A 9460-nucleotide genomic window follows, 5' to 3' on the forward strand; every position below is an offset into this window, starting at 1 on the left:
GCCTGGCTTCCTCCTGAAAGGAAAGAAAACACTAAAGGTGGGGTAGAAAGCTCCAGGAGCTGAGCATGGAGGATCAGCCAGTGTTACCGCTAATGAGACCTGACATGAGGTGGTTTAGTTTTAATTCCTTCGCTTGGATCAGTAGCAGATCTGATGCTCCTCATCCCACTATGCCCAGGCAGAAATACTCCTTAACTCAACCAGGGTGTGAAGAGGTGAAATATTTGCCATCTGTTGGGCGAAAGGCTTCGGTGAGCACATTTGGCAACCAGTGTTGGGTTTAGGCTTGGACCACTGCATGGCTCCGGGGCTACCATGTGGCTCCAGGCTTGGGTAGCTCCTTCCCAAGGTGGCTTCATGGAGACGTGGTCGTGGGAAGATGCTCCCTGCCACCACGTGGGGATGTGGGGCTTGATGCGGCCCGGCTCATGCCAGCAGTGACCTGCAGCCCTGTCCCCTTCCCTGTGGAGGGATGTCATTTTTCAGATAGATGGAAGGATGGGAGGAAAGCCCATGATCCCAAGCCCTTTCCTTGGCCAAGTCATGGCTTAAGTGAAGGTCCTGGGGAGGTCGCAGCCCGGTGGGGGACTCCCTTAGAGGGGGGACACTGATGGGGGCCACCAGCTTCTCAGCTATTTCATCCAGCAAAGCTTTGCCGACATTGGGTAAGGAAAGGGGTTTCCCATGGTGAAGGATCACACCAGGTGTTAGTGGCGAAGAGCAGGAGGGGGTTAAAGCATCCTTAGCAGCCAGCAAAGTGTCTCAGAGATTAAAACTCCAGCTAAAAAGGAAAATAACTCTCTGTTAGGACCATTAACCCATCCCTGCCGTTATCTTTGCTTTAAAACACGAGCTGTAATGCAAGATTTGCAGGGGGGAAAGGCATCGTACTGGTGGTGGCCCCCAACCCGAGTGAGCCCCTTGGAGCCTGTACCCATCACGCCTCCAAGCAGCTGAACCCTCCGGCTGAGGATTTGCTCCTGTATTTTATGAAGAAGAAGAATAACCCAGTCCAGCTTTTTGCAGTTTCAAGATGTAGTTACCATGAGGTGTTATTTAAAGGTTTGGGTTTTTTTTAAATGATGGATGTTTCAGAGTATCAGGTTTTCCCCCAGCTGCTGGCATCCCGCTGACTACGGTCCTTCCCGGAGAGACCCCCCCCTCTTTGCCATCCCCTCCCACTCCTGCATCCCGGCGGATGCATCCCCGCAGGGGATTTGGGATGATGTGGTCCCCAGCCGGAGGGCATGAAACTGGGTCTTGCTTTCTTATAGGAAGAAAAAGAAACACATTTGGGGGTTTATTTTCGATAGGAAAACCCAACCAGCCAACAATAGCAATAAGAGCCGCTGGATACCCATAAATCCAGGTTTTGGGGTGGGTTTTTTTTTTTAATTGTCAATATTTTCAGGCCCTCTGAGCAGCCATCGTCCCCGAAATGTGGCGACCCTCTGCCCAGCTTCCCTTTGCTTTGCCGTGAGTGCCGGGCTGTCGGCAGGATCAGACTTCGGCTATTTTCTCTGCTGTGTGCTAGCATTCCAATAGGGAAAAAAGGAAAATAAAGCCTGTTAAGGAGCTTGGGAGGGAGGAGAGCTTGGAAAAGGTGTTTTTCTGGTGCATGGCACCTATAGATTCACCGGTAATTGGGTAAAATAACCTGTTACGGGGATGTTTGCAAAGCAGGAATAGCAAAATATGTGGTTTAACGGCAGCAATTCCTGGTTGGAAATGCTCAGTCGTGCTGTTTGTAGGGAAAAATCCCGCTGCAGCGCGGCCACCTGCAGCATCGCTGCATCTTCCCGCAAGGGCTGGAGCTGGGGGAGCTGGGTTTTCCCGGGGCGAAGGGGGTTCGGGATCAGGGCGCGGGGTGGGAGCGAGTCGCAGGGTTGGCAGCCGTCGGGAAGCACAGCAAGGAAGGGAAAATGAGACAGCGGAGTGCAGGATTGCACCCAAACGCGCCCATCCCCGTAGCACGGAGCAAAGCCGTGCCGTGCTCCTACCCCTCTTTCTATGTAATTAAGTTTTTAATTCATTTCGATTATCAGGCCAGCTCTGTTTTAAATATTATTGGACCTCTTAAGCAAAAATAAATACAGAAAAACCAAAAAAAAAAACAAGAAAAAAAAATTAAAACCATGAGTAACCATGTCTTCCAAGTCTAAGTCTCAAAGGTGTGTAGGGAACGTGGCCTTGAACTGATGCCCTGGAAAGCCCCGCAGCCTCGGTTTGTCCATCTGAAGTGTAAATTTGGTTGGGTTTTGGTTTTTTTTCCATTTGTTTTCTGTTCTGGTTTTGGTTCTGAAGATCAGGTCGTGATCTCCCTGACAGATTTCAGCCAAGAGTTTGTAACTGTACGATATTTACTGTAAGATGTAGAACATTCGATAACTATTAAAATGTTTCCAAAAAAAAAAAAAATAAATAAAAGAGCCCGAGAGGGTTGGTGGTTGGTTCTTTGGTGCGGTGATGTGGTGACGTGAACGGGACCGGCCATAAACCCATTTCTAGGGTGGTGTTGGAGCTTGATGGTCTCCAACCCAACGCTGGGTGGGTTGTCCCACTGACCCCAACATGGCCAAGCCAACGTGATCCTATAGAAACAGCTCCCATGGAAAGTGGCGTGTGTGAGCTTCATGGTGAGCAGAGCATCACCACCACGTTCTCCTGGGCTGACTGAGACTTTGGGTAGAGGAGATGTAGATGGAGACCAGCTTTGGCCAGAGCAAACCATGCCCTGGTTGGGTTGTTGGGGAGGTGGGAGCTGTCCCGTGATCCAGACGCTGTCATTAGTGTGTGATGGTGAGTGCTGGCACCTGGTGATGGAGGAAAATCAAGAGCTCATGACATTCCTGGAGAGGCTTCAGTTCAACAGACCCAGAAGGTGACCGTGAAATGGCATCCTGGCTGTGCGACGTCCTCCGTTGCATGGTGCCTCCAACGGAGCTGCGCTCTGGCGTCGTGGCTCCCAGAGATGCTCTCCATCAGGCCACCACGCCATGGCCACCACCGCTGGCGTCATGGCTTCTGGAGATGATCTCCATCAGGCCACCATGCTGTAGCCACGACCACCAGTGTTGCAGCTCCTGGAGATGCTCTCCATCAGGCCACCATGCCGTGGCCACCACCAGATCTTGGGGACAGGGAATCCTTCTCACCAGCTGGGCAAGACGCTGGATTTGCCGTGCTGCTGGTGGACACCTTGGTGGCAGGAACAGAAGCCAAGCTGCCACCTCCAGCACTTCACGGCTCCAAGCAGGACTGGCTTTCACACGGTGCCCAACATCCTCCATCCCCGCCATGGGGTCTTCGTGGGTGTCACCGCCCTCCCGCGGCAGCCCCCAGGCCAGGTGCCAGCTGTGGAGGACAAGGGATGGACCACGTCTCTGGGTGAGGCTGGACTGGGCCCTCTGCACCACCCAAGGTGGCAGGAGCCACTCAGTGTCCCTCCCTGGGCCAGCGTCCACGGTGGCTGTCACTACCCAGGGACATCCCGCGATGGAGGGGACAACTCCTCCTGCTAAGGGCAGCCACCCAGGTTGTCCCCACACCCCCAGGGGTCCCCCCCCGCAGCAGCGGGGCCAGGCCCCCCATAAGGATGCTGAGGCCCTGCAGGATTTGGCCACGGGCTCAGCAGGGTCCAGGTGTCCCCACGTGGTTGGGGACAGCCCAGGGTGACGGGCGCTGGAGGGGACACGCTGTCAGACGAATCATCCTCGGCAGGGTGCGGCGCCTGGGGTGGGGGGCACCCGTGGGTGCTCCGCGTGCAAGCGTGGGGGTGTTGCCATGTGTGCATGACTGCATACGTGTGTGTGCACGTACATATGTGCACACGCACACGTGTGTGTGCAGGGCAGGGCTCCATGTGCATTTATGCACATTCGCCCGTGTGTGTGTAGCAGTGTGCAAACGAGTGCACGTGTGCACATCTCTGTGTGCCTGTGCACAGAGCTCCAAATGCAAGTGTGGGTGCGTTTGCATGCGTGTGTGACTGCATACGTGTGTGTGCATGTACATACGTGCCTGCGTGTATGTCTGTGTGCAGCGGTGGGCTTGTGCGTGCATTTATGCACGTTTGTGCATATGTTTGCATGTGCAGCGGTGTGTGAACAGGTATCGTGTGCACGTCTGTGTGTGTATGCACACTTACAGAGCCCCATATGGAAGTGTGGGTGTGTTTGCGTGTGTGACTGCATATGTGTGCGTGCATGTACATATGTGTGTGTGCACACGTGTATGCATGCAGAGGTGGGTTTGCATGTGCACATGTTCATCCGTGCAGACATCTGTATGTGCAGCGGTGTGTGAACAGGTGCCATGCACATCTCTGTGTGTGTATGCACAGAGCTCCACGTGTTTGCATGCATGTAGGACTGCATGTGCATATGTGTACACACGTACGTGTGCAGAGGTGGGTTTCCATCTGCATTTATGCACATGTTCGTGCATATGTGTGTGCATGTGCAGTGGTGTGCGCGCAGGTGCATGCGTGCACACGTGCATGCACACTTACAGAGCTCCATGCGCAAGTGTGGGGGTGCACGACTGCACCCATGTGCGTGCATCCATAGGTGCATGTGTTTATGTATGTGTGCAGAGGTGGGTTTGCACCTGCATTTATGCACACGTTCCTCCATGCACGCGTGGGTGTGAATGTGCAGCAGGGCGTGGAGGGGTGCATATGTACGTATCTGTGTGTGTGCACGTGTATACACACTTACAGAGCTCCAGCTGCATGTTTGCCTGCGCGTGTAACTGCATACATGCGTGTGCGTGTACAGGTGGGTTTGCATGTGCACGTTCATCTGTGCATATGTGTGTGCACGTGCAGCGATGTGTGCACATCTATATATATGTGCACGTTTGCATGCATGCACGTATACGTTTGCATGAAGAGGCGCGCGTGGCCGCGTGCAGCAGCGCCTGTTGGGGGGGAGCGCGCGCGTGTGCCAGGGCACGTGCGCCCGTGCAGCTGCCCGTGAGTCACGCTGCAGCCCCCCGGCCGTGTCACCCTGTGCCAGGCCCTGCCACGAGCCCGCAGCACCCTGCAGCGGGTGATGACACCCTGCGGCGGGTGACGACACCCTGCGGCGGGTGACACCCACTCCGTCCCGCCTCGGCGGCCCCTCTGTGCGTCCAAGTTTACGCACGGCTATAGGGGGGTGCGTATAGATGCATGCGCATATATAAGTGCGCACACATATGCATAGCCTTTTGTGCACATATGGGCGTATGACTACACATGTAAATGTATGCAAATGTGTTGTATGGGGTGTATGGGCATTTGCATATGTGGGTTTAGCATGCTCTAGGGGTGTATATAGGTGTAGCTGTATGAGTGTGCAGGTACAGAGGGGACGGGGTATATTAAAGCGCTGGCTGCTGCAGGACACCCCGGGAGCCAGCAGCACCGTGCCTCCGCAGCACCCCTTTGCACCAGCACCCACCCCTGCACCCCCATCAGCACCCACTCCACAGCCCCCTATAACACCTTAAATGCAGGGGGCGGGAGGAAAGCGGGAGGACGCACATCAAACCCCTTCAGGCTCAATTTTTTAAGTATTTTTTAAGCCTCCCAGCTGCTGGAAGAGGCTTGGGGGTGATGAGCTGCTCTAGCCTCACAAATGACCAGTGCCCCCATTAGGCTTCAGAGTTAACACTCTATCCTCCAGCCCCCTGAAGCCCCATTTCTCCCCAGGAAGGACCCCCCGGGGCTCCCCAGCACCCTCCCTCCGCACCCCCTCACCTCGGGGGGGCCGTCGGTGCTTTTCAACCACAGGGGCCGCATCCCGCTACCGGCGGGGAGGGGACCACGGGGGGGCTCACCCCCCACCTCGCTCCTCATCTCGGGGATCCGGGACACCCGAAACCTGTTGGGGGAGTGGGGGGGTGGGGTGGATCACCTCAGCCTGTCCCCACCCTGGAGGTGGGGGGACATGCTGGGGGGGGTGGGAGTCCCCACTTACCTGCCAATGGAGAGGATGGTCACCTCCCCGGGGCGACCCCCGGGTTTGGGGACCTTGGTGGCACCGAGCGATGGCAGCACCTCAGGCCACTTCTTCTGGCTGCAGCGGGTGCACGGGGCCGGACCCTGCACCGTGTGGAGGTGCTGCTGGTGCCGGCAGGCGGGGGGAAACTGAGGCAGGAGGTGCAGCCTGGGAAAGGGGAGGGGGAGACGCCATCAGCACGGGGTTGGTCCCACCACGGGGGGGGCCTCGGTGCAGCCTTGCGGGGTCTTACTTATTCGGGGGGGTGCAGCCCGGTGGCATCGGCTGTTGGCCGTGATGCTCCTTCAGCAGCTCCTCCAGCGCCGCGGCATTTTCTATGGGTGGGGGGAGACCATGGGGGGGTCACGGGGGTCCAGCCCGTGTCACCCCCCCCAGGGACCCTCCTGACCTTTCTTCTCGGTGATCAACCGCACCAGCACCCCGATGGTGTCCTCGTTGGGGTCCTCCAGCTGGTAGATGGAGCTGGGACCTGGAGGCAGAAGTTGAGGGGGGACTCAGTGATGGGGGATAAACCCCGCCAAGGACGAGCAGGATGCCCTGGGACACTGAGGACCAGAAGCCACGGGGATGGGCTGAGCAAGGCGAGATGGATGTGGGATCACCGAAAGGTGCTTGCGGCACAACCGGGGCTCACCGGTGCCGCCGGGCTGCGGGTCCTTGCTGGCGGTGCAGTGGTAACCCTTCTTCTTCAGCAGGTTGCAGACCAGGATGCCCAACAAGCCCATGGCGCAGAAGACCGGGACGATGGTCAGCACGGCCGCCTGTGCCGCCGCCGCCTCCTCTTCCTCACCCATCAGGGTCACCCGCGTCCCGTTGCTCCCTGCTGGCCGGCCCGGCGTTTCGGGGCTGCGGGCTCGCCGCCGGCCTGGGGGGAGGCACCGGATCAGCCCCGCCGAGGGGTTTGGTTGGGATTAAATCCCGTTTTCCCAGGAGCCCCGCTGCAGGGTTGGCCCCCAGGGAAGCAGAAGCCACGTGTCACAAGTGGAGACGTTCTCAGCCGCCACATCCCAGCAGGACATCACCCCCCGTCTCGAGTGGGACACATCCTGCGGTGTCCCCGGGGCGGACGTTGGCTCTTTCGGCACCCACAAAACCGGGGTGACGCCTCCAGCCCGGGCACCCACCTGGGCACCCCGGGGTGCTGCGGGGAGCGGCGGTGCAGGGCAGGCACCGGCCCCGGGGCTCCCTCTCCCCTTCGGGGCTGTAAAACCTGCGGGGTGGGAGGGGAGGGTCAGGATCCGGCCCAGGAGCAGCACCGGGGCCGGGGGTCTGCGGCGTCCCTCCCCGGGCTGGGCTCACCCCGGCAGGCAGCCTCCGCAGCGGCTGTCGGTCACCGCCGTCCCTGGTGCCACCAGGATCCTGTTCCCGGCCCAGCAGCGGGTGTGAGCGGTGCAGGATACGTCCCCCGGTGAGAAGGTGCCGGGGGGACAAGCTCGGCACATCCTCGCCAGACCCTGCGCCGAGCCGCACGCCTGCATGGAGGGAAAGGGAGGTGAGCGATGGCCGGATCCTGCACCATCCCTGCACCATCCCTCCGGGGTGGAGGTGCCGCGGGCGGGCATGGCTTACCCCAGCGGGCTCCTCTCCGGGCGGGCATCCCGGCGTCCCGTGCTCCCAGGGACCGCAGCTCCCTGCCCCCACGCTGGGTCTGCTCAGCACCTGCGGGAGAAGCAGAGAGCGGTGCTCAGCACCGGCTGCTCCGGCTCTCCCGCTGCTCCCAGGTGGGTGCCGGTGGTGACGCGGCTCCGGCGCGGGCGATGCGGCAGAGGTGAACCCATCACAAGTGCCGCGATGGATGCAAAACTGTCACACGGACCACGGCAGATGCAAACCCGTCACAAGCAACACGATGGGTGCAGATCCATTGCGTGCACCATGGCGGATGCAAACCCATCGCCAGCAACATGATGGATGCAAACCCGTCGCGTGCACCGTGGTGGACGTCAGCCTGCCACAAGCGATGCGTACAATCCCATCGCACGCACCGTGGCAGATGCAAACCCATCACCGGTGACACAATGGATGCAAACCCCTGACGTGCACATGGCTGATGCCATCCTGTCACAAGTGATGCGATGGATGCAAATCCATTGCGTGCACCACAGCAGATGCAAACCCGTCACAAATAACACGATGATGCAAACCCATTACCTGCGCCATGGCGGATGCAAACCCATCACATGATGGATGCAAACCCATCGCATGCACCGCAGCCAATGCAAACCCATCGCCAGCAACATGATGGATGCAAACTCATTGCATGCACAGTGGTGGATGCCAGCACGTCACAAGCGATGCGATGGGTGCAATCCTGTTGCATGCACTGCAGCCGATGCAAACCCATCACCAGTGACGCGATGGATGCAAACCCATCACACGCACCGTGGCAGATGCAAACTCTGCATGCACCATGACGGATGCAAAGCCATCATCAGCGACATAATGGATGCAAACTCACTGCCTGCACCGCGATGGGTGCAAACCCATCGTGTGCACTGCGGTGGATGCAATCCCATCGCCAGTGACATGACGGCTGCAAGCCCATCGCATGCACCATGGCAGAAGCAAACTCACCACCAGCATCATGATGGCTGCAAACCCATTGCGTGCACTGTGGCAGATGCAAACCTGCCCCAAGCGATGCGATGGGTGCAATCCCATTGCACGCACCACGGCCGATGCAAACCCTTTGCAACCCTGGCTATGGCCAAGCCACCCCAAAGGAGCAGGGGAAGGAGCAGATGATGCTAAACACCAATAAATAAAGGTTTTTCCTGCTCCAGAGGAAATCCATACGCATTTGCCATGAGGAAATGAAGTCACTAAAAAAATAAATATATTTAAATAAAAAAAAAATCGCAAGAGCATCTCCTGGGCGTGGGACAGGGGACAACACGGTGGCCCCGGGGGAGCAGCGAGGGAGAAGCCGCATTCCCTATCAGCCCCTGCCCTGGAAGAAGCTTTGAGAAAGGAGAGAAAAGGAGGAGGAAGAATTTTTTGGGGATAAAACCACCCTCAACCCAAATTAAACATCTCCCGGGGCTGAGCTGCTGCAAGTTTCTGTGTGAGAAACATTTTGGGGTGCCCTATTGCGGCGTTGGGGTGGTGGTGCTGGGACGGGTTTGCGCATTGGAGGAGCTGAAAGCAGAGATGCAGAGGGATGGGATGGGATGGGATGGGATGGGATGGGGGAGGCTGTACTCACCCCCAGGACGGCGACGAGCCACCAGCGCATCCCGCTCCTCTTCATCACCGGGGGAGACCTGCCCGAGGGGGAGCACCGGGGTCACCATCCGGGAAAAATCCCGGCGGAGAAGCGATTTGGGGGCCCTATTCCCCCCACGGGGATGCTCCAAGGCATCTGCCTGAACATCCCTGCGGCAGCGGTCCTCCCCCATCCCCCCAAAAGTTTCCTTAGAGGTTTTATGGGATGCCCGGCATCACCCCGTTCCCTT

At 58.2% G+C, this 9460-nt stretch overlaps 1 protein-coding gene across 1 annotated transcript; it reads right to left on the reverse strand.

Moving 5' to 3' along the window:
- Window positions 1-3315: 3315 nt before the first annotated feature.
- RELT (RELT TNF receptor) lies at window positions 3316-9255 on the reverse strand (the record flags this gene model as incomplete). The annotated part of the gene is made up of 10 exons (XM_082337977.1): window positions 3316-3354; window positions 5744-5867; window positions 5964-6152; window positions 6238-6319; window positions 6394-6474; window positions 6640-6870; window positions 7130-7215; window positions 7305-7477; window positions 7575-7664; window positions 9211-9255. 10 exons carry the CDS (start codon window positions 9253-9255, stop codon window positions 3316-3318), a joined length of 1140 nt encoding a protein of 379 aa, XP_082194103.1.
- Between the last annotated feature and the right edge of the window lie 205 nt (window positions 9256-9460).

This window comes from Platalea leucorodia (genome assembly GCF_965183815.1).
Source record: "Platalea leucorodia genome assembly, chromosome: 2".
Taxonomy (NCBI): Eukaryota; Metazoa; Chordata; class Aves; order Pelecaniformes; family Threskiornithidae; genus Platalea; species Platalea leucorodia.